This window comes from Anarhichas minor, unplaced genomic scaffold (assembly GCF_050575085.1).
Source record: "Anarhichas minor isolate MPS153535 unplaced genomic scaffold, ASM5057508v1 ptg000017l, whole genome shotgun sequence".
NCBI lineage: Eukaryota > Metazoa > Chordata > Actinopteri > Perciformes > Anarhichadidae > Anarhichas > Anarhichas minor.
The window spans coordinates 12,659,413-12,683,945 of NW_027466463.1; the positions used below are offsets into that span (position 1 = coordinate 12,659,413).

The 24,533-nt window shown below is 43.9% G+C and overlaps 1 protein-coding gene across 1 annotated transcript in view; it reads right to left on the bottom strand.

Moving 5' to 3' along the window:
• Positions 1-24,533, bottom strand: part of lrp2b (low density lipoprotein receptor-related protein 2b) — a 34,448-nt gene that overhangs the window by 9,747 nt on the left and 168 nt on the right. The window contains exons 2-57 of the mRNA XM_076092787.1: positions 23,682-23,792; positions 23,360-23,482; positions 22,984-23,100; positions 22,655-22,765; positions 22,213-22,329; positions 21,649-21,765; positions 21,316-21,459; positions 20,693-20,809; positions 20,449-20,577; positions 20,094-20,263; positions 19,617-19,840; positions 19,272-19,478; positions 18,925-19,127; positions 18,649-18,789; positions 18,143-18,352; positions 17,782-17,974; positions 17,354-17,479; positions 17,116-17,246; positions 16,729-16,866; positions 16,196-16,474; positions 15,850-16,089; positions 15,644-15,766; positions 15,344-15,460; positions 14,788-15,165; positions 14,190-14,438; positions 13,602-13,810; positions 13,272-13,456; positions 12,878-13,106; positions 12,518-12,695; positions 12,007-12,135; positions 11,735-11,901; positions 11,270-11,413; positions 10,871-10,980; positions 10,100-10,280; positions 9,657-9,870; positions 8,825-9,061; positions 8,530-8,721; positions 7,829-8,301; positions 7,130-7,577; positions 6,781-6,946; positions 6,506-6,664; positions 6,122-6,411; positions 5,480-5,683; positions 4,938-5,180; positions 4,715-4,840; positions 4,434-4,553; positions 3,985-4,116; positions 3,526-3,727; positions 3,121-3,416; positions 2,496-3,012; positions 2,034-2,189; positions 1,735-1,905; positions 1,380-1,603; positions 1,102-1,279; positions 599-795; positions 202-447 (exon numbers count right to left, since the gene is read on the bottom strand). Of these exons, the coding sequence (XP_075948902.1) occupies positions 202-447; positions 599-795; positions 1,102-1,279; positions 1,380-1,603; positions 1,735-1,905; positions 2,034-2,189; positions 2,496-3,012; positions 3,121-3,416; positions 3,526-3,727; positions 3,985-4,116; positions 4,434-4,553; positions 4,715-4,840; positions 4,938-5,180; positions 5,480-5,683; positions 6,122-6,411; positions 6,506-6,664; positions 6,781-6,946; positions 7,130-7,577; positions 7,829-8,301; positions 8,530-8,721; positions 8,825-9,061; positions 9,657-9,870; positions 10,100-10,280; positions 10,871-10,980; positions 11,270-11,413; positions 11,735-11,901; positions 12,007-12,135; positions 12,518-12,695; positions 12,878-13,106; positions 13,272-13,456; positions 13,602-13,810; positions 14,190-14,438; positions 14,788-15,165; positions 15,344-15,460; positions 15,644-15,766; positions 15,850-16,089; positions 16,196-16,474; positions 16,729-16,866; positions 17,116-17,246; positions 17,354-17,479; positions 17,782-17,974; positions 18,143-18,352; positions 18,649-18,789; positions 18,925-19,127; positions 19,272-19,478; positions 19,617-19,840; positions 20,094-20,263; positions 20,449-20,577; positions 20,693-20,809; positions 21,316-21,459; positions 21,649-21,765; positions 22,213-22,329; positions 22,655-22,765; positions 22,984-23,100; positions 23,360-23,482; positions 23,682-23,792 (10,938 nt within the window). The remainder of the gene's footprint in view (positions 1-201; positions 448-598; positions 796-1,101; positions 1,280-1,379; positions 1,604-1,734; positions 1,906-2,033; positions 2,190-2,495; positions 3,013-3,120; positions 3,417-3,525; positions 3,728-3,984; positions 4,117-4,433; positions 4,554-4,714; positions 4,841-4,937; positions 5,181-5,479; positions 5,684-6,121; positions 6,412-6,505; positions 6,665-6,780; positions 6,947-7,129; positions 7,578-7,828; positions 8,302-8,529; positions 8,722-8,824; positions 9,062-9,656; positions 9,871-10,099; positions 10,281-10,870; positions 10,981-11,269; positions 11,414-11,734; positions 11,902-12,006; positions 12,136-12,517; positions 12,696-12,877; positions 13,107-13,271; positions 13,457-13,601; positions 13,811-14,189; positions 14,439-14,787; positions 15,166-15,343; positions 15,461-15,643; positions 15,767-15,849; positions 16,090-16,195; positions 16,475-16,728; positions 16,867-17,115; positions 17,247-17,353; positions 17,480-17,781; positions 17,975-18,142; positions 18,353-18,648; positions 18,790-18,924; positions 19,128-19,271; positions 19,479-19,616; positions 19,841-20,093; positions 20,264-20,448; positions 20,578-20,692; positions 20,810-21,315; positions 21,460-21,648; positions 21,766-22,212; positions 22,330-22,654; positions 22,766-22,983; positions 23,101-23,359; positions 23,483-23,681; positions 23,793-24,533) is intronic.

A 24,533-nucleotide genomic window follows, 5' to 3' on the forward strand; every position in this document is an offset into this window, starting at 1 on the left:
GTGACTATGAAACCCTGGCTGTCTGACTGTGTTTTTTGAGACTGTAATAATAACAATGCAGAAATGCTAAGCCATGGCATTAACTGCTTATTTTGCGGTGTATAGATATATATATGTGATTAGATCATTGGTTTAGGTAGTGTATTGTATCATTTTATTATTTGATTCATTAAAACTGCCATTTCATAATAAACCACTTACTGCAGGTTTCATACGGCTCATCAGATCCATCCCCACAGTCGTCCTGAGCGTCACACACGTAGTTGGACGGCAGACAGCGCCCGTTGGCACACTGGAACTGTCCCGGTCGGCACGTCTTCTGCGAACAAGTCTCTGCGTCCTCGTCGCTGCCATCAGTGCAGTCATTCCTTCCGTCGCAGTGCCAGGACACGGGGATGCAGTTCTTGTTTTTACATTGGAACTGGTTTTCTTCGCATCGGTGGTCACCTAAGGGGGAAAGACTGCAGCTTGAGTTGTGTTTGAAAACATCTGTCTGAACTAATTCCTAAGTGTGAGGGCTTCTCATGAGATAAAAGCCTGGCCGAGGCCTTTTCTACCCTGTTGGAGTTAATTAGAGTAAATATGAATTTTTTTATACTGCAGAGAGCTGCATCCTCGTCTGAACTGTCGGGGCAGTCTGAGTGGCCGTCGCAGATGAAGCCAGGGTAGGTACAGTTGCCATCTTGACACTGGAACTGGCCGATGGGGCAATAACGTGGCGGGCAGGTCTGAGGTTCATCTGAGCCGTCACCGCAATCTGACTGGCCGTCACACTTCCACCATATAGCAACACACCTATGGACAAGACAGGACACTAACAGGTTAGCTTAGCGAATACAAATGTAACATTTTATTCTGCAAGATATTTTTTATAATCTACCCTATAGTTCGGCCTTTCCTACTTTTTATCTTGTCTGCTTTTTTTTGTTTGTTTGTTTGTTCATATGATTCCGTTGTTATAACATAATAATCTCATTCAAGTTCATCATTTTTCAGTGACTTGGATAAAGTTTCCTATGAGAGGACAGTGAGACTGGCGAGATGAATGGAGTTGTGGAGGACTGTGAAATTGGAACACAAGTGATTTTCTATCTGACTGACTTCTCATTGTCTCCACAGCGGAACTGGGTGCTGGAGCAGTCGGCGACACACTGGACCTTAAAGCCCACCATGAGGCCGATGAAGTGATCTGGGCACTGGCAGGTAGCTTGTTGCCCACCAGGAGCAATCAGACACAAGTGACTGCAGGTCAGGTGATGGGAGGAGCAGGGGTTTTCACCTGGGAAATAAGTTGATTGAAAACGACACATTGGTCAATTCTGAGCTGTCGTCAATTGATACAATAAGAACATAAGCCACTACATGTCAAATGTACGTACTGCGGGGCTGCCTGTAGGGGTGGTACACGCGAACGTCATATGGTCGATGTGTGTTGTTGCCCATGATTGTGCGCTGTTCGCCGGTGTACTTGTGAGCCTTCTCTACTGTATGTGTGTTCCAGTCCGTCCAGTAAACCCAGTCCTCGAACAGGGACACAGCAAAGACGTGGGGAAGTGTACCAGCGATGGCCCGGTGTCGGTTCTGGCCGTTCAGGTCTGCAAAGCTGAAGGTTGATAGAGTGAAGGGGTTAATACACGTTGAAGGCATTTCACTGGTACTATTACACAGGAACACCTGTTGAAGTGTACTTGTTGGTAACTCAAAATGGACAAATGTCCGACTCTCTGAACTCACTCCAGAAAGTTGAGGTGAGAATCCGCAAAGAAGATCTTGTTGGTGGTGTAGTCTATGGTCAGAGCGCTGGGCCACTGCAGCTTGGTCGTTATAATGGCACTGACATTTTTTCCGTCCATGCCAACTCTGCCGATATATGCTGTGTCACCCCAGTCAGTCCAGTAAAGCCATCTGGGAAAGAGAAGAGGAAAGACAAAAGGATTAAAGAGTATATTGTGGTGGATATTTAGCATTTAAATCTATGAAATAGCTACAGTAGAAATTTCTAATATTGTGTGTGTGTGTGTGTGTTTCTGTACCCATATTTAGGGTTAACCGCCACAGCACGAGGCCGGCTGATGAGATAAGTGGAGTTTCCATCAGTGAATTCTCCAGACAGCAGTCTCTTCTGGTAGCGTCCATCCAGCTCCATCACATGGACTGAGCCGTAATAACTGTCCACCCAGTACAACTTCCTGCAACAGACACAAACGTTTTCACTGAGATCCCTGCAGCCATGTTTTGGTGAGTCAAGATTGATTCCATGCTCATAACAGTATTTACAAAAAAATTGATATAAGTTAAAGGAGCAAAGTTCTCCTGCAGATTTAAAATAGTTTTTTTGTATCTGTTTTGCACAAGACTAATTATCAGAATCAGCTTCACTTAGGAGGTAATTGTGAACACATACAAGGAATTTATTGCACAATAAATTATTGAATAATGAATAATTTATGAACGAAGACAGCTTTAATAATAAAATGATTCCCGCTATAACACACCTGCCCACCCAGTCCATCGCCAGGCCTTCAGCTCCTAATATATCGTCCTCCACCAGCGTCTCTCTGTCAGTCCCGTCAAAACGCATCCGCTCAATCTTTCCAGCGCCGGCATCGAGCCAGTAAAGCCTCTTCTCATAGTCGTCAAAATCTAACGCCACCACATTGGACAGCCCCTGCAGGACTAAACTCAGATGTGACCCGTCAGTGGTCAAATTGCGGATGTAGTAGCGATTACTGTACAGCAGGTATGGGGCAATGCCACTGTTCTGACGACAGGTGCGTCCATCCGGTTCACGGATATACCCGGGGGCGCATTTGCAGTGGTACGAGCCAACGGTGTTCTCGCAGATCTGGCTGCAGACGGCGGGTGTGCTGAAACACTCGTCGAGGTCCTCACAGGCTTTGCCATCCGGCATGAGTCGGTAGCCAGGCTGGCAGGAACAGTAGTAACCAGTGAGGGTGTCGGTGCAGAGCTGGGCACACTTGTGGACTGATGGGTTGAGGCACTCATTGACTCCTAAACAGAACAAGAAGGTGAAGTGGCAGAAAGAAAGGTGATACAGATAAATGACAAATCAATTCACATCAATATTTTGACATAATATCATATTTCCAAATCTCTCACCGCAGCCTTTCTCGTCGCTGTTGTCCTGGCAGTCTTTTTGTCCGTTGCACACCTTACTGATGTCGATGCAATCGCCCGACTTGCACATGTACTGCTGAGGAGCACAGGTGGGCTGGGGCGTGATGCACAAGCTCTCCGCTTCATCTGAGCCGTCCATACAGTCGCTCTGCCCATCGCAGGTGAAGGAGGCGGAGATGCAGGCTCCGTTACTGCAGGTGAACTGGTTGCTGCTGCATGTGTCATAGGTGCAGCCCAACTCATCGCTGCCGTCCCCGCAGTCATTCACACGGTCACAGCTGGGGAGGAGGACAAAGTCATTTGACTCTCTTAAGTAACAAGATAATTAGTTTCTGGACTGGAAAAATAATGTCTACTTTTGTTCACTCACACACTCTTCATACTTACTGGTAGGGGAGGAGGATGCAAAGCTCGTTGGAACAGGCAAACTCATTCAAATGGCAGGTGCGGTTGGGGCAGTTCTGGAGCTCATCAGCCGCATTGGCGCAGTCTTTCTCTCCATCGCACACGAAGCTTAAGGGCACACAGCGCGGGTAGCTGGGAAACCAGGTTGGACAGGTGAACTGGTTGGAACTGCAGGTACGTTGGCCTGAAGGAGACGGAGAGAAGATGAGCAGGGTCGACTAGAGATGGAAAATTACACATTTAGCTGTAAAGATTTTAAGAGCACACAAGATAAAAGTGTACGAGGAGGCAAAATTCACATGAGATATGGGATGAAGCTGAGAAAAAAAAGAAATTAGCTCAAATATAGTGTATGTTTCTATCTTCTCACACATCACATACAATAAATAGATACCAGTAGTCCTGTCACACAGTGTAATACATGTCTAGGTGCTATCTCACCACACTGTAGTTCAGGAGCCTCGTCACTGGTGTCCCAGCAGTCATTGTTACCATCACAGACCATTGACTGGGGGATGCAGTTTCCGTTTGTACAAGTGAACTGGCTGGGACTGCACGTTTTGATTTGATCCTCTGCACAGGAACAAAGAAACAGAATTGTTTTTACAGATGCCCTAAGAGATCTACTCTTATCGCAGACCGCTAATCAGCAACAAAAAGCTGAACATTTTGATTTGAAAGTCAAAGAGATTAGCACATGGTAATCACTGATTCATTTGGAAATACACGGCATCTGTTCGGACACACTGACTGCTGGATTTAAAGTAAAATGCACAACTAAATAAAAACTCATTAAACCAACAAGAAATCCTGTTAGGAACACTAAAAGAAAGGTTTGTCACTACAAAGATGAAATTGACGAAGATATCAACATTCTCGCTACAACTCACTACAGGAAAGAGGTTCATCTGTCCCATCAATGCAGTCTTGGATGGAGTCACACTCCCAGGAGTCGGGGATACACTTCCCTTCGTCGCAGCGGAACTGATCCGGGGAACATGTACGACCCGCTGTAACACAGTAACACAAACTCTTCCATACATCCAGTTCTACTTAATCTACTTAGCAGGTGAAACAAAAACTCTGCAAGTGATACACTTCTTCCCAGCATGTCTCTCTTTCTTACGCTCTCTCAGTCAGCAGCAGGGCAAATGCTGAGTGTTCAACTTACCGCAGAAGAGAGGATTCTCATCGCTGTTGTCTCCACAGTTGTTGTAGCCATCACACAGGTTTTCAGGGTAGATGCAGATGTTGTTGCCCTCACACTTGACCTGGCCTGCAGGACACGACCTGTCAGCTGGAGAGGGGAGAGGAGGGCAAAGATCAAAACATCAACCATAGAATAAAAAACACAGGACACACACTTGTTGTTGATCAGCTTATTCATCACTCACGGCAGTTGATTTCATCAGAGGTGGCGTTGTCTCGGCAGTCGTTGTGGCCGTCACAGACAAAGGCTGCACTGATGCAGCGTCCGCTGGCGCAGGTGAACTCGGTAGCAGGGTTACATGTGGGGAAGGGGCAGCCTCGCTCGTCACTGTTGTCTCCACAGTCGTCTGTGTAGTCACAGGTGTAGCTGAGCAGCACGCAGCGCCCATTGTCACAGGTAAAGTCCGTGGCTAAGCAGGTGTGGAAGGCTGAGCAGGAATAACAAACTTTCTGTTTATTCTCTTTTTTTTAAAACAAGTAAGGGCTGCAATCCAAAAATGAACAGACATTATAATTTTACCAGTCAAAACATAACATAATGCATGCGTCCCTTTCCCAAGTTGGCATTGCGTGGCACAATTGATATCTAATGGGGGATTAAAATGCCAATAATCATCAGTGTTTATGTACATTACCTGCAAACAATCTGCTGGCTTACTTGGTTTGTCTGTCCACTCAAAATGGTAACCATCTACTGTCTACAGTCAGATTAAACCCCATCGCTCACCACACACTCTCTCCAGCTCGTCTGACTTATCCTGGCAGTCGTTGTCGCCGTCACACTTCCAGCGCGCTGTGATGCAGTCACCATTGAGACAGGTGAACTGCTCTGGCTGACAGCGCTTCCCAGTGTCTGTGATACAGTCTTTGCCATCGTTGGCCAGGTACCACTTCCCCTGATGAGGACACTGGCACTCTGGGCCCAATGGACCTGCATGAGAGATAATGGGAGGTGAGGGAAATTAAGAATGTAGAGTCTTTAAAGAATGAAGAGTCTTAATATTTAGTAGAACTGCGTGTCTCTTTGAGTCGTTTAGGACGTTCAGAACTTTCTCTATGTGCTCGTATGTCTGAGTGAGCAAAAGCACTCACTTGAAATACAAAACAGTTACCTGTATTGTCCTTATCATGGAAGACTTTCTGGTTTAGATTTATTTCAGGCACCAAAACATTATCAGTCAAGTGCGTAAAATAAGCCTTGAACAGAAGCAAATTACACAATTTGTCTAGAGAAAGCTGTATTCACAATTTTAGATTTTTAGAGGAAAGGTCATCTGAATAATCACTGTTGGTTGATGTATAACTCAAAAGGGGTATTTGAGGGGATTCGGTGCCTTGCATAGTAGCACCCACATGGAAGTATTCTTACCGGGAACACAGACATTACTGCAGCCTCCGTTGAACTGCTGACAGGAGCTGGAGCAGCTCTCCTGCTTAGATGCGGCGTAAACGTGGATGTCGTTTGGTCGGTACTTCAGGTCCTGGGCCAGCACTGCGAAGCCAGAGCCATCGTCCTTCCTGGCCCTAAAGACGGCACTCTCAGTCCAGTCAGTCCAGAAGATGTCCTGTTGGAAGACAGTCATGGCATACGGGTACTGGACCCCCTGCAAGATCACTTGTCGGTTGGCACCAGTTAGCGTGGCCCTTTCAATCTTATCTCTGAGGGAAGCAGCAGGGGAGAAGAGGGGTTGTTAAAAAATGTGAGCAGTATGGGATCTGTTGCAACACATTATATATCAAAAACTGGACATACAATGAGGAGTCAGCCCAGTAAAGCATCCTTTCTTCGTAATCCAGAGACAGGCCATTGGGCGCCGCCAGGCTGCCGGTAATGATCGTGGCCCGGAAGTTTCCACTTAGTGTGGCCCTCTCAATCTTAGCTGGAGAGCCCCAGTCTGTCCAGTACAGGTAACTGGGAAGAGAGAGCGGAGTAAGAAGGGAGGAGAGGAGCTCCATAGTGAGTACATAAATCATCTATGTCCAATTTGTAGACACTAGTTAGTGAAAATAATGGGCTGTTGCTTTTACCCATAGCAGGGGTCAACAATGATGCCTCTGGGACGATTTGCATGGGCGACGATTGAGCGGTTCATCCCATCCACCCCCAGGGACTGGACATTGCGGCTATAGTAGTCGGTAAAGTAGAGACGCTTGTTGACCCAATCGTACGCCAATCCCTCTGGGTCATCCAAATCTGAGCAGTGTAACAGAGACGAGAGGGTAATGAATAAACAGTGAATAACACAATGATTATAAAACAAATTTAAAAAATGAAACGGAGTAAGAGAATAGAGTGAAAAATAAAACAAGAAGAAAAATATATGACAAGATGGAGTCCCAACAAAGGGATCATAGCAACAGTTAACGCTTAACTCACTTGTAGCTATGAAGACAGGCGGGTTGGTGATGGATGTAGTGGTGACGTAGCCAATTCTGCTCTGACCAATTCCCAGATACTGGGTGAAGAAAATTCTCTTCTCCTTGAAGTCATAATCCAAAGCCATCAAGCTGTAGCCCAAGGTCACCACTGGATAGGGGGTGCTGTGATCCAGAGGATCTAACCTCAGGCTGTTCAGCGTGTAATCTGTGGTGAAAACTAAAAACTCCTCTTGTCCGTAACCACATGTTACTCCGTTACTAAGCAGCGACCCATGTGCACAACCGCATTTTGGATGCTCCTGGCCCGGCAAGGCAAAGCAGAGCTGCTGGCAACGTCCGTTATCTTCTTGACATGGGTTAAAGCCCACCTGGTTGGCAGATGTAGGCTGGACATGAGCGTCAAAGACAGTAACGTCCATCAGCCCCTCAAGACTGTCTCGAATGACCTGGTACCATTTAGGGTTAAAAATGTTTTGTTATCGCACATTCACAGCAGGTTCACTCATTTTTCAACTAACATCTGCTATCATGACGGTTGTTGTTGTATATATATTATTCTAATATTTGAGACCACATATGCGTTTCCCCAACAAACTGAGTAAATTAAACACATCGTTTAGTTTCTTCATTATGAGATATATAACAGCGTCATCATGAAAGCTGAAACTGTATTAAATAAAGCAGATTTAACTCTCACCTCCGGCTGGTCGGTATTGGCTGGGTCCTTACTGGCCTGTAAGAGCTTCCCAAGCTTTTTATCCACCCACAGCATGTAGTTTCCGAATATAGCCATCCCTGCTGGCGATGGATACCGGCTCCCATACCGGATGATCTGCCTCTGTGTGCCATCTGTAGCCATCCGGGAGATCATGTCAAGAACGTCATCTGTCCAGTAGAGGAAATCATTGGTGTAATCAACGGTAAGGCCACGAGGCGACGCTAGGCTTTCTGATGCCAACACCGTGCGGTTGGTGCCATCGAGCAGGGCCCGCTCAATCTTGGGCGTTTGGCCACCGTCGGTCCAGAAGAGGTAGCGAAGCTTGGGACTGACAGCCACGTCACGGGGCTTGTCCTGGGAGGACTTGAGGAGAATCATCCGGTAGGTGGTGTTGATGGCAAGCACCTCCAGGAAGGTCTCGCTCTCAAAGGCATTGGTGAAGTATAAGTTACCTGAGAAAGTTAATGGAGAGACGAGGATAAGATTACTGCAAGCAGACAGACACACAACTATAGTGCCTGACACAGTAACATACGGTTTGAATTGTGCATGAAATGAATACACTTTAGTGAAATATTATGTATGAATTTCTTTATACAAGTTTTAGTTAATATCTTTGCCCCTTGTGCCTGTATTTGTAAAGATAATGGATGAAAGACGGGAAGGTTGAGGCTTCATACCCGCAACCCAGTCTACAGCAAGGCCCTGGATGCCTCCTTTTCCAACGCCCGAGTTGAGGACAGTGCTGTATTGCCCCCCGTCTGTTTTGGCCCTGAAGATGCCCTTGTAGGAGGTGGAGGTGCTGTTGTCAGTCCAGTATACAAAGCCAGATTCAATATGGAGGTCCAACTTGCCCTTAATGGAGTAGGAAGCTGCAAAAAAATGTTTAAATGCTACTTGTATCAACTGATCATTTTGTATTTATAGCCAACAATTTACAACACTATAATGCAGAACAACATTAAGCCAACATACTTCCACCGACAGGCACCATAGCCTCAGAGTGGTCGGAGCTGTTTATGTGGAAGCCACGGATGAACTTGGTGGTGGAGACAACTGCGAAAGATTCATACTGTTCGCAGCGTGAGGCATCTTGAGACGGGTTGAAGCCCATGGTGCAGGCACAGGTTTTCTGATTGCCTGGTTTGGGTAGACAGAGGTGGGGACAGCCGCCGTTGTTGGAGCTGCAGGCGTTGGTGGTCCCTGCTGAGTCTGAAGTGGGAGAGAGAAAGATAGTGGTGGAAGTGAGCATTACTGGGTCATATGACCCCTTGGTACTGTAATGCACTCGACATTTAAACAAACATCTGAAGAAGGCAAAGAGGCTGCAGTCTTTCTCCAACAACAAATAGCTTTGTGCTGTGCGGAATATCCGACTTACAATTTCAACGGTATGTAAGAGAAAATCTTTTATTTTGATCTAAACTGAGCAAGATTGGATCTTCATGTATAAATATATATGTTGCACTATGAATATTCTGGAAAAAGTGTCTGACTTGCTACTATGCACTACAGTTGTAATTAATAGAGGATTTAAAATATACTAATTCCTCTATTTATCACTGGGTGAGAGAGAGAAAAAAACAAAACACTTAAGAGCAATGACGATTTTAATGGTAAAAGTCCTTATCAACACAAGAGCTCCATTCAAAAGATGAAATACTTATGATGGCGTCATTGAGGAGGACACGACTGCTCCCTGGTGGTACTTATCTGTTGCGTAATACGACAGTCCAGAAGAAAACACCATAAAAACTCAAGGACAGACATCTCTGGTTTCAATTAAAAAACACGCGAGTGCACATACTCTCTCTGGCGTGCACTTTGAGGGCGTGCAGGCCAGACATGCCGCTCCTCATCACCAACATATTAGCACCGCTGTCCTTGTCCACCCTCTCAATGACCTCGTAGTCCAGGTCGGTGTAGTACAGGTGGCTCTGGTAGACCGTCAGCCCCCATGGGTGGGACAGGCTACTCACCACAATCACCCGGGTTACTCCGTCCATGGTGCCACACTCAATCTGGGCAAATAAGGACGGAGAGCAAAGAGGAACATGGTTACTGAAAGGAGTTAAATCAGGACCAGTATGAAGTACAAGAATAGCAGAAGAGGTAACATGAGAACAAAAAATAAAAAAAGCTTGTTCTGAACACATCACATTATTGCGGTGGAAATTACTTGTTGTATAGTTTGACATTAAGTATTAAAGAGATAACCAGGTATAGTATAGTATAGTATAGTGTACATACCACCCCTGATGAGCCCGCCACACCCCAGTACAGTTTCATGGTAGAGATGTCAGCGGCGATGAATCCTATGTTTGCCAGGTTGCCCGTGTAGAGGGTTTTGAGGTTTCCTCCGTCCATGTCGGCACTGCCGACCTTTGGAGGAACTCCATTGTCTGACCCCTTGTCTGTCCAAAACAATTTCCTGTGAAGTGAATATGTGAATGTGAGAAACACAGAGTCAAACAATGCGTCAGTGCTCATGCGGTTTGTATCAAAAGGTTTTTAAATCGAGCTTTGTGTCAAATTAATTCTGAATATACATACAGAAAGTGATTATTTTTTACATACTGTACAAACATGTTAAGATACGGCCGCAAATGTGTGATTGTGTTACCTATTACTGTTTATAGCTTTGGATGGGTTGTTTATATGGCAGGGAACATGATTGAGATAGATATGTTGTTGATGGAGAAATAAATCCTCTTAATTTCCAATTAGTTGATGGTCTTTCAAACAATTCCACCACTTTGTCCTTGTCAGCCTGCTATTGTCTGCTTAATTAATGCAGTCCCATTAATCAGGTCCTGGTCTATTGGTTCTGTCTTTCCAGTGCCAGCAAGAACGCGCGTACAAATGAATAAGTATTGTTCTTTAGAAACACAGACGTAATTTAAATATGTTGGGCCATTTTACCCACAGAAACTGACACTTGATGATGTTCTTTTCATTGTTTTTCCCCATGCCACTGAATAAAAGTGATGGAGCAAACGCTTCATTAAACAGAGGTTTTACCCTCGAGCTGGATCCAGAGCTATTCCAAAGGGCTCTCCTGTTCCCTCCGGTTTACCGGTGGAGATGATGAGGGTCTTCCTATAGTGCTGGTCTCCATCCACACGGATAACCTTGGTGAAGAGCAAACCTTTGTTTATTTACTTGCACAATGACGTTGCAAGAACTGAAATTAAGTGATACACTGAAAAAAAAACACATTTAAGGGAACACAAATTGAAAGTGCGATAAGAAACCAGGGAGGGATTATGTTCAACATTACAGTATACGCTATAATTCCAATGTTGTCTACCATGTACATGATGTCAATCCTCGTCATCTTAGGCTCCATTTCCCATTATACTCTCAGTTATCAACAATCAACACTCATCATTCTCAGTCTCAGTCTCAAACGGTGCTTACCTCTATGGCCTTAAGAGTAGGATTGGTGTAATACATTATTCGGCTTATCCAATCAAAAGCCAAACCAGACGGCGAGCCAATGAAAGCAGCTGGAGCAAACTCAGACCTGTTGGTACCGCTGGTTTTCACTTGCCATATAGAACCCTAATAAAAAGAAATAGAAAAAACATGCTTCACAACAAGCCTTTTAGAAACTGTAGATACTCAACTAATGCGTAAAACATAACCAAAAAACAGAGGGAGATATCAATCAATGTCAATATCATTAACCAATACATTTCTATTAGATTGTGGAAATAATCAACTCATAAGGCATTCAAAGCCTAACCTTTTATTTCTCTTCTACAGGGATACTATTCAAGTATAACATGGGATACAATTTTCCACAGTACGTACTTACATACTACACAAGTACATTATATATCATGAAAGATCTATACAAGGTTCAAGTCAACCTCCACTCACAGTGCTCTGCACCCAATAGATTAACTGCTCCTGGTCATCGAAGTCGATGTCCTGCCCCTTGCTGATGCCTGACAGGGGGGCCATTGCATTGTTGGAAGGGTCAGCGGGGTCCAGAGGAATGCCAAAAATCACAGAATCTCTCACCACCATCAAGAAGGGAGTCTCATCTAGAATAGAACAGTGCACATGGCGAGAGGAACACAGATTTCAACATGGTTCAATTAAAAAAAAAAAACACTTATGCAGAGAGCACCATAAAAAATAAAACCTACCTTTGACACACGTGCGTTTGTCAGCATTAAGCTTCCAGCCAGACTGACAGTGGCAGGTGTAGTACCTGGGTCTGATGCCTGACAGCAGGCACAGTTGAGTGCACAGGTGTTCTCTGCATGGGTCGATGGCTAAAAAACAAAACCAGTGTCACCTTCAACCAGACTTAAAATGACATTTGACATACCTTTTTCAACATACTATCCAATTTGTCCTGGTAAAATTATCATTTGCTGCAGGGAGGAGTGGTGGAGTTATTAGATGCACTACACTGCTGTTTATGTTGTCGGTGCACTTGCATTCCTTAAAAACATTAACATGTGGTTTGCATAACTTTAGGAGCTTCCTTTCAAAAAGATATAAAGTTGGCCGCGAATAATTCCTGAGAGCTCAATCTATGCTCACTGATTCAAAATTAGACAAGCTGTTAACATCCTACACTGCATCATTTCAGTACACTTCAGAAGTCTTAAAGTATGCTTGTAAGATTAACCGTTTAACGGGAGGTTATACCTATGGGCTGTTTGATGGGATGGTACATAACGATGCCCATGGGCTGGTAGACGTTGTTCATCAACGTGGTGATGTTGCCGCCATGGAACTTGTTCGTCCTCATCACTTTGCTGGTGTAGCGCTCCGACCAGTAGATGTCGTCCTCAAAGATGGTCATTCCGTGTGGGTGCTGGAGAACCTGGTGTGAGGTGCACAGGGATGATGTTTTTTTAATTTATTTATTAAGACTCCCTAATTTACCGCGAGTCCCTGCTAAAAGAAGGCAGTGCTTTTGTTGTCGTCTTGTCTGGTTTGATCAATGATTTGGCGCCATGAGTGACAAAAACAATTCTCAAAAGAGCGGAATTAAACTAAACCTACCATGTCACTTGCCATGACCTGATGGCGGTTATTGCCATTGTAGTCACAGTAGTCAATATACTTGAGGTAGGCATCAGCAAAATAAACCCTGCGGGTGGTGTAGTCCAGGGCCAGGCCGTTTGGCCAGTAGAGCTTAGTGCTGACAATGACTCGTCGCATGGATCCATCCATGTCTGCCCGCTCGATCCTGGGGTTCTGACCCCAGTCTGACCAGAACATCAGGTAGGTGCTGGGAGGAATGACAGTGTGATAAGTACATGTGATATCAATGTCTTGGGATTTTCTGTTTAAGGGCACAAGGGTGAAGTATGAAGCTAAACCTGAAATCTAAAAGATAGCAATGTAATATCAAATTATAAAACATGTCAGTTTCTCACAAAGAGTCTCTACTTACTAGTTACGGGGATCTAAAGCTAGTCCGCGAGGGCTGGTGACATTCTTGGTGAGGAGGACTTTCCGAAAGCGACCGTCCAGAGTGGAGACCTCGATGTTTTCCATGACAGAGTCGGTCCAATAAAGGTTCCGACCCACCCAGTCCACAGCTATAGTCTCTGGTACCATCAGGCTAGAGGAGAACACCTAGAACAATGACACATTGAACTGAGAATATTGCCCCGTTCGATTTAGTTATGTAGGTCTTTGTGTTGCTGTGCAGCAGCCATGTTTGAACTTTGGCACCAGTGGTTGAACTCTCTTAACGCATCCGTGCAATAATTTCTCTTACCTCCCGTCTGTCGGTGCCGTTCTGGAAGGCACTCCATATCTTCTTCTGCGAGGCATCGGCCCAGTAGATTCTGGAAGTTACGCGATCGAAGTCCACGGTCACGATGCCTGAACCGCTGATCACTGGTCGCATCTGGGGGGGTCTGATGTTGATCCGGTTGGCGATGATCTGGCTTCGCTCGGCGACCAGAAGAACAGCTGCTAGTGGGTCTAAGGGCAGAAAGAATATCTTGTTCCCTACCAGCATCTCATCTAAGGTGCATCTTTTGTGGATACGGTTCCATGCTCCTCATAGAGAAGAATTTTAAATATAAATACTACACACAAATAAAAGTGGAAATGAATAGTATTCTGCTTTGTTTGGATGGTTGTAATAACATTGTTAGTTGGTTTAAATGCCTGTAAATGCTGCATTTAGTTTGTACTTTAAAATAACTTTGTTCATTTGTTTTGTAGCACTGAGCATTTAACAGACAGATATGCATCTAGTAACATAAACCCAGAATTAATTAAAAAAACAATCTAGGTATTACATCAATTCGGCATTGTTTAATTGCAGCATTTTTGTAATGTAATGTTTGTTGCTTACCTGTAGCTTTGCAGGTGCGTCCATCAGGCTCCAGCAGGTAACCATGTGAGCAGGAGCACCTGAACCTTCCTCTCTCGTTGTAGCACTGCTGGCTGCAGAAACCCGGGATCAGACACTCGTCGATGTCCTCACAGGTCTTGGAGTCGTTGAGGAGCTGAAATCCTGGTGGACAGGTGCACTGAGCCCCAAATGGTCCTTGGACACAGCCGCTGCTGCAGCCCCCGTTGTTCAGTACACAGTCGTCTTGGTCTTCATGAAATGACATGCCAGTGAGTTAGTACTCTGTATTTATCAGGCATCACGGTGTATTTGTTGTTGCTGATTTTTGATTTCTGTTATTTCGATGGGTTTGTCTTCATGTTTACATTTATTCTCAATAAATTGTGTTGCGTTTGTGCGAGTATCCTACAGTCCTCTACATTTCTACTTTAACAGTGGTCTAAGATTATTTGATATGTTGTATTACTTTTTGATTATTCATATCTCTCTTACATACTACACAACAGCACCATTCGGTTGATTCTGTTTTTGTAGGAATACCTCTTTGCAGAGGCTTAATTATGGTGTATATATAATGCATGATATTTTAAAAACTCACTGCAGATAGGCGACTCATCGGCTCCATTGGGGCAGTCCCTCTGGCCATTGCACACCTTGTCCAGGTCAATGCACAGCTGGTCGGTGGGGCACAGCCACTGTCCGGAGGGGCAACTAAAAGGAGGGGTGAGGCAGTTCTGTTCATCACTCATGTCCCGGCAGTCGTTGTCGCCGTCACACAACCAGCCTGTCGGGATGCATGCCTGGTTGGTACACTGGAAATAGTTGGGTTTGCAGGTGACAGGTGGGCAAGAGTTGTGTTCGTCTGATCCATCCTCACAGTCTGGATGGCCGTCACACTCCCATTCACCCGGTACGCAGAAACCGTCTGCCTGGCACTGGAACTCCTTATCGTGGCAGAGGCCTGGACCTCGAGTGGCTGGAGGGTGGAGGAGCAACAAATATTTAAAAATGACTTTTTAAAATAAAAATGCTTTCTCTGAGAAATTTCGGTTACTCACCAACAGAAAACTGTCAGAGAGCTGACAGAATTTCAAGTATACTAGTAAACACAATTATTATATTTGTTACATCGTCAGTCAGGGTTGCTAGCTTACGACAGTCTCCTTCATCAGAATGGTCCCTGCAGTCAAACACTCCATCACACCGATAGCTCGAACTGACACACTGGTCCCCACTGGCACAGGCAAACTCATAGGAGGCACAGTCAAACTCTTAAGGTGGAAAGGAGAAATTAAGAAGCAAAAGATAATTCAACTGAAATATCAAAACACAAAAAGAAAATGGTATTTCAGACCCCAAAAATGAATCTTTGTGGATCAATAAGTTGTTCCGTCTTACATAAAAGAATCACATTATTAAAACACAACACATATTGATGTTATAGTGATTCCTACCACAGTTTTTCTCATCAGAGCCATCCAGACAGTCCTGGTCTCCATCACACACGTATGAGTTGTAGATGCAGCGGTGGTCGGGACACAGGAAGTAGGCAGGAGGGCAGGTAGTGATGGTTGAATCTGTCAATCACAGATACAGCTCATTTATCGGAATTTTGTTACATTACCTTGACAACTTAAGATTTGTCCTCACACACACTTACTGCAGTTGTGTTCGTCGGAGCCATCGCCACAGTCGTTGTCACCGTCACACACCCATATTTTAGAGATACACCTATTGTTATCACAGGTAAAGTAGCTGGCGGCACAGGTGGTTGGGAGACGAGTGGGACAGTTCGATTCATCAGAACCGTCGCCGCAGTCGTCCATGTCATCACAGCGCCAATTGGACAGGATGCAGTGCTTGTTGTTGCAGGTGAACGCTTGTGGAGAGCAGGTCGCTCCTGGTAAAGACGCATGAGGTAGGCAGGCGGATTAATAAAGTGGTTTGCTCAATACCTTCCTTCCACTACTCCTCAAACACAACATTTTTTCATAAGATACATTTACCTGTATCAGTGCAGTTGGCCTCATCCGTCTTATCTATGCAATCAGCAAATCCATCACAGCGGTAGGAGTTGGGTCGACAGCGTCCCTCATCACACTCAAAAGCAAAGTCGCCACAGTTGTTGTCCGGTGGGGGAACAGAATCGTCCTTGATACAGTCCCTCTGATTGGCCTGAAGCTTCATGCCGTACGGACAGCCACACACTCGACTGAAGGAGGGAGTCGGGAAACAGAAGTGGCTGCAGCGCCCGTTGAACACCATATTGCAGCGGCTGGTGAACACTGTCAGAAGGATGATGAAGAAGCGGTCGGCGGGTTTCTGGATTATCATGTCATTGATTATTCTGAATGTGATATTTATGATATTATCTTCTTTTTTTAGCTCCATTTTGTTACTGCTCTTCTTGCCTACTGGCAGTCAACTCCTTATTATCTAAACTGTCAGAATATTGGCCTTTACTTACGACTATGCATCAGCTACTGTAGAGCTGGAGTCTTATACTATCTGCAGACTCCAATGCTGTGTGAGAACTTACTGCTGTGGAGGTCAGCTGTGTAGGCCTTGACGTTCATGATGCCCGTGATTCCTTGTCTGATCATAATGTTTCCTCCTCCATCCCTCTTCCTCATCTCGAATACTGCTCTGGTCCTTGTATCCGACACATACAGGTAGTCTACAAAAAAATAGATGGTTTAACATTTTAAACAAAGACTTGCAACGGTATTAAAACAAATCCATATTCACAAAATTTTAGGGACGTACTGAATGCCATTTTTAGAGGTTTATGAAAAAGTTTGTTTTTGTGTGTCAAAGTTGAAGATAAACCTGAATAATATCATATACAATTGAAATGATATTGTGCATGTATCATATAGATTTACTAGAATAAGTGTGAGTAATGAGGAGAGACCAAGAGACCCACCTGAATAAACGGTTAGAGAGTAGGGTTGAGTGATCTGGCCAATCTGGGTAAACGTCTGTCTGTCATGTCCATGGATGCTAATGTGACCAATCTGGTCCAATTGGGAGTCCACCCAATACAGCCTGTCCATCCTGTCGAAGACCAATCACAAGGAATCAACCAGTGAATATAAACATACATTCTTCTATTCCTTGAAAAAGCCTGAGAATTGTTATTTTTGGGTCATCACCGTGCTTACACAAAGTCAACAGAAAGTCCATACGGCCATCCCAGTGTTGTGTTGACCAGAGGAACAGCATTGCTGCCATCAGTGAAGCCTCTCATTATGACCGCTGGGCGGTACCAGTCAGACCAAAACAAGAAGCTGTGGATTAACGTTTAGAAGAGGACAGATCTGTTAAGTGTCAATCAAAAATACAATATAATGAAATCAGTTAACTTTGATGTCATTTCATGTATAATAACGGAACTCGTTCTACGGCGCCAAGCGTGAGTACAAACAAAGCTTCAGATGGAGATATTCAAGTGCAAAAGTTGTAAAACAGTGAATGATGTAATAGGTAATGTGTATCGTGTTCATTCCCTTGCTGTCCCTACAACCTGGAATCTCCTCAGAGCAAACCAGTCACTCTCCAGTACTTAGACCTTATAAATCAGAGCACTCACCCAGCACTGGGATGCACTGCAATTCCTTTTGGGTTACTTAATCCCGTCACAATATCTCGTCTGGACTTGTCTGTGACTCTGAAGGCCACCACCGCCTTGTAGGTGCTTGTGGTCCAAAACAAGACTTTGGAGGTCCAGTCGTAAGCCATGGCGTCAACCGTTCCCACTCTGTAGCCTGTCAAAATCTGCTGGACTGAGAATGCATACTGTAAATCAATACGGTGATGTGTGACACACAGGATTTAGAATGCAGCCTTGAAAGACAAGTTGAAATACTAGGACTACAAATATGACAACAACTATTTTACATGTGATTGTAATTGTAATGGTGTCTGATAAAACAAATGTAAGAAAAACTCACCAGTGCCATTGAGGTTCGACTTATAGACGAGGCCTCTGGACCGGTCGTTGTAGAAAAGAGTTTCCTCTTTGCCGTCAAACTCCACAGCAGAGCCAGAGAAAGACGTCCCGAGCCCTGAGAGGGGCAGGGTGATGTCCTCCTGCAGGGATAAATTCAGGGGGATTCCCCGCACCCCGAGAGACGTCGCCAACAACAAGTATTCCTTCACCTCTGTTCAAAAAGAGGTAAGTCGCTGTGATTACAAATCTACTGTCAAAACAATGTGGATATTCTTAATGTTAGCTGTTAGCAGTGTCATGCTCATTATGGCTTGAATTGTATGCAAACCTACAAGTAATAATATATACACACACATATATATATATATATAAATAAAAGAATCATTTTGGGAATCACATTGTATGGATAAGTTATTTTCAATTTTGAAATATTTGAACAATACAACTGCTAGTTTCATGATCTAACAGCAGAACATTTTGCCCTCAATCAACTCAAATCGAACTCACTAAAGCAACTTCGACGGTCAGCGTGCAGGTCATAACCGTGACGACACTTGCAGCGGAAGCCCAGACCGTCATTGTCGGAGCGGTGACTCAAAACACAAATCTGCTCACAACCACCGTTGTGTCTGCCGCAAGGGTTCATCACTGAAAGACATGAGACATGTGCTCATTTTATGACATAATGTTTTTCATATTGGTGTATAAGCCAAACAAAAGTTAAGGAGGAATAAATTCCTTTATCTATCTAACCTGTTACAGGTTGGAAGTGCGTCTCCTTACCAACGGGTTGCAGGGCAGCATGTGAGACTACAACATGACCCGGTCGCTTGGTGGTGCGATAGAGGAGTGCTGGATTGCTGCCGTTGAACCGGTTGGCTCTCACCACACCCATCTTGGTCCAGTCAGTGAAGAACACATGGTTTTCAAACACAGCAATTCCAAACGGATACGGAGCCTGGGTTCCACCATTAAGGACTATTTTCCTGGGAAACAACAACAACACCTCAGAATGGCCATGAAGGACAGCAATGCATGGATGAGTCACTGCTGCCCTTTCTAGCGTAAAGTTATTCTACAAGTAAGGAGACATCTTTAATGACTGACAACATTTACAGTGCAACCTGTACCTGTCCAAACCACTGTAGGTGACGGTCTCCACCGTGTCAAAGTGGCTGTCGGACCAGTAAACCCTCTTGGTGACAATATCCAGGGTGATTCCTGTTGGAGAGCCGAGTCTGCTCCTCACCAGCTCTACGCGATTACTGCCGTCCATGAAGGCACGTTCCAGCTTCATGTGCTCACTAGCAACCCCCATGTCTGTGAAGAACATGTAGCTGCAAACAAACAAGGAATAGAGACTCAGAGAGATGCTGTATAGCAGATATAAACACTGTTGTTAAAATAGAATTACAGAGTTCTTCAACAGGATTCTTTTGAAATCTCGTAGAATCATCTTTGGCATATAAACCCACCCCACTGTAGGGTCCAGGGCGAGGCCATGAGGAGTTTCCAGGTTTTCAGCCACCAGCGTGACCCGATTCTCTCCATCAAAGTCGCACATGTCGATCCGCACCATCATGGCCTCTAAGACGTAGAGTTTGAAGTTGATCCAATCAACAGCGAGGTTCTGGACACTCTGGACTGCAGCAGTCAGAACCTCCTTAATGTTTCCCCCGTTGTAGTTGGCAGAGTACACCTGGAAAAAGAAGGAAAGGGTTTAGGGCGAGTGGGTTTTTCTTTCCAACTAAACTACTGCCTCGGTGCCTTTGAGAACAGCGTACAAGCTGCTCAAACACAGCTTCTCAGTGGCCAACAGAAAATGATTGCTGCTCAACTATAGCGGTGCAGTTTCGATACACAAGGAGCTGGTGTTTTGCGATCACGTAAAAAAGAAGCAATGAGAGGAATGAATACCGTCATCACAAAAGGACACAATGATGCAGGCTGACCTTTTTGGTATATGTATCGCTCCAGAAGACGGTGTCACTGTGCCAGTGATATGCCACGCCGACAGCATATCCTTTGCCCTGCGATGGCACCAGAGTTCTGACAAAGCGTCCGTGTATATCAGCCATCATCACATCACCACCGTTGGTGAAAATGAGCTGTGGCAATCCAGCTGTAAAACACAAAAACGTTATATTGGCTCTTATCTTTCTGAGCAACACACCAGAGATTGCATTGTCACTTTAAAGTATTGTCTCCTTATCTATTTCATATTGATCATTAAAACAAACCCACGCGTTATGGAGCAGTGGACACATATCGTATGAAGCTACCGTTTGATGTGTGACTCCCTGTTACCTGACACATTGGCTTTGCAGACATGGCCCTGCTCCAAGAAGTATCCATCAGCACAGCTACAGTGGTGAGTCCCAGGACGGTCTTCACACAGCTGGTCACAGATCCCCCAGATTTGACAGTCATTATAGTCTAGGCAATAAGACACACAGACATTTTGTATGTTGTAGGCATTAGCGTAAAGATCTATACCAATAATTTGCAACCAGAGTTTTTCACAAAAACAAATATGATATATGGCACTCACCTACACAGGAACGGCTGTCATTGGCTACAGTGAAACCATCAGGGCAGTAGCAGGCACCTCCCTGAGGAGACGGGTGGCAGAGGAACTCGCAACTCAATGCGGAGCACTGCTCCAGGCCTGTGAATGAAAAGCATGTAAATCAACACCGTGATCGCATCTCGGCTACAATGTAAGTTTTTATTTGGGATTATCATCTGCACAGCTTTAAACATCATTAACAGTACGGTGACCTGCATTATAGCTATCATCAGCTGAGAAAATGACCTGATAAAAGTTAATCTTAAACCAGGTATGTGTGAAGGCAGTGATAAGGAAGGCGTAAGTATCACACAGCAGTCTCAACAGCTGACTTCTGAGAAAACATTTATGAGTACAGTACACGTTAATGTCTAAAACCCGTGCACTTAAATTTATAGCCCCATGAAAGTGCTGCATATGTGGGATGCTCCACATGTGACCAGATGGCTCTCACCTTGAGGAAACAGTAATTCAGTGGGTGTTTCTGTGATCAAGCTATCTTCCTCGTAGACTTCTAATTATAAAGCAAGTCTTCTGTGGTTTAGCGTGACTCACATGTGTAGATTTCTCAAACCCTGTGAAACATCAACATCCGTGTGACTTACTGCAGGTTTTCTGTGCTGTGGAGTTGGTCTCATCTGTTCCTCCAGGACAGTCGGGTGTTTCGTCACACACTTTGCCCACTGGTATACATACTGTCGAGCCGGGGCAGCCCCACTCACCAGGGTAGCAGTCTCGAGAGTTACTATCTAAAAAACACAAAAACACACGATTATATTATGAACTAGAAATATTTCCACATGCTTTTCTTTAAGTTATGCGAAAAGCAGTTTTCTATTTTGATAGGTCAGGAGTTGAACTTATTTTGACTACATCTTATGCAATGTTCTGTAACTCTTAATGTTTATACTGAATTTCCCGTTCAAACGTTTTCTCACCACATCCTCTCTCATCACTGTAGTCCCCACAGTCATTGAAGTGGTCACACACCCAGCGCTGAGGAATACAACGGCCACTGGAACACGTGAACTCACCGCCACTACAGCTCTGGTATTCTTAAGAATAAAGAGATAGGACTCACATTTTATTTGATTTTACACCAAATTTGACATTTTAAAATCTCAACACGTTTTCAAAAATATGATATTTTATTGAAATTTAATATTTCAAACCATATCAAATTGGCCATAAAAAAACCCACTCCTGTTAACAATAAATACATCAATATATAAGCCTTGTTTGCTGCACAACAATTGCACTTGCAACATTTCCAACAGCAGAAAGGTATAAAAGGATTTTTGGATTCTTGTCCAACTTTCAAGAAATATGTCAATCCATTTGTAAATGTATTCAGAATAATGAGCAGTTTGGTTTCGTGAGCTTGCAGTTCTTCCCTTTATGTTCGAGACAGAAGGTTGATCTTTTAAAGAGGAAACACAATCAACTCTGTCCTCTTGAAATGAGACACCTCTATTAATGTAGTTGAGTCACTTCAGCCTTACCACAGTCTTTCTCATCACTGTTGTCCCCACAGTCATTCCAGTGGTCACACACAAAGGAATGTGGGATGCAGTAGCCATTAGCACACTGATACTGGTGGCTGGGACAGTGCTGTGCAGCTGGAAATAAAACACAGACAGAATTTAGAAGAGGTCAACAACCGAGGCACACTTGAAACAACCTCTAACGAAGCTATGGGCAACTTGTGCTGAAGTGACTATAGAACACGTGTCAGGGTCACGTTAATGTTAAGTAATGTTATGGTTGAGCTTTAACGGTAACTCACCTGTGACGTTAGCTAACGTTAGGGTTATAATATTCTTGTTACCATAAGTGTATGTACTTGTGTATGTACCATTTTTTCTCAGTGTTAGAGAAGAGAACATATATAGGCTATTCTTAAGTATCTGCAAAACCATCCCTACTATGGTAGGTTCTACTCACTGCAGTTGGATTCATCGGAGCCATCTCGGCAGTCCTGCAGTCCGTTGCAGTGCTGAGAGTGGTTGTAACAGGCCCCATTGGCACACGTCTTCTCAGTGCAACGTGGATAGTCTGCAATAAAAGTGTATTCTTTTATTGAAAGGACGATACATTTCCTGTCCAACAATGCAAATAAAATGATCCATATCAAAACCACTTATTATAGATAAGGAGGGAACCCAAAAATGGGTAAACAAAAAAATCTGACATACATCCACATAATACACGTATTTTTTGACTGACATCAAAGTACAGAGCCTAAAGGTTCACTGTAGATGTAAACGTCTTACTGCAGTTGTTCTCATCAGAGTTGTCCACGCAGTCCTTTACACGGTCACATCTGTAGTTTCCGGGGATACACTGGCCCTCCTGGCAGGTGAACTGGTCTGGGCTGCAGGTCCGTCCACCTGAAGAACCAAGAGCATGCAGGGGAGTTTTGTTTCAAAATGCAATGATAAAAAGGGAACAGGTTCACATTTTAGAGTGAGTTGATGTGGCCATCTAGTGGTTTTACTCTTCATTGCCGCACAAGCGTGCAGCTTTTTGTTTTCTGTGAGGTTCCTTCAGCTGTTTACGTTCACTACTTTGAGCCAATTGTCATGACTTATGAGTTTTTGTCAGTCTTTCATTGTTAGCAACAGCCAATAAACAGTCCACTTTGCATACCACAGGTTCTTTTTTCATCCGAACCATCGACGCAGTCTTCCTCTCCATCACAGACAAATCCCAGAGAGATGCATTCACCGCTCGTCACACACTTAAATTCCTGCGAGGTGCATGATGGACTTGCTGCCACGAAGAACAAAACAATTGAAGAGTTAACACATACATAATAGGGCTGTGTTGAGGCATGGATTTATGTTTCTGTAAGACTCTTCTCTTTGTTGCTCTTTTCCTGGCAAACTTTATTTCCCAGTTAACAGATGGGTTTTGAGAATGCTTTTGCTTGGTGCTGTCTGTGTTTCCAGGGATTGGGTGTAATACTCACGACAGTTCAGCTCATCTGAGTCATCTGTGCAGTCTTTAGTCCCATCACATCTCCAAGCTATGTTGATGCATTGTCCACTAGTGCATTGAAACTCCCCACTGCCACAACTTCCTGCACACACACGCACACAATAGGATGGATTTAAAACATCTGTCATCATCCATCGTTTCCTGTTTACACACATTTATTATTTTAAGATACCATGTCAGATGTCCATGTTAAATGAAAAAGTGCTTTTTACTGTATTCTGACAAATGAGTGACCATGTTTATGACAGTTGTAAACACACTGTCTGCAACATTTGAACCTTCTAACATGTGATTCGGCTATTAAAGGATAGTTAATTCTTCCCCATGATTGAACAGAACATTCTTATGACCTTGAAGTATACAAACAATCATTTTAGATATATGATTGAAGTCTGAAACAGCAGAGAGACGTGTACTTTGGATCATTTGTGCATTCATAACTTTTCAGTATTTTATAAAGTGTAATTTTGAATGAAGCACAATACAAAATTTGTATTTTGTATTGTAAATATATAACTACTGAAAACCTTGCAAAGGCAATAATACGATTATTTATATACTTTAAAGGTAAACATGTTATTATTATCACAACATTTATATTTATTATATCAATTGTTTAAGTTTTAATAATTCCCAAAACAGTAGTATCATGATTTATTTATGTAATGATTTCTTGGGATGTCAAACTACTCAAATTCCATAAAAGCATAAATCTCTTTGCATTTTGGTGCAACTCAAAAATGACCATAATTGTGAAAGATGAACTCCCTTAAAACTCAATATGTTGGAGAAAATAACACTCTGATGATGCAAAAATCTCACA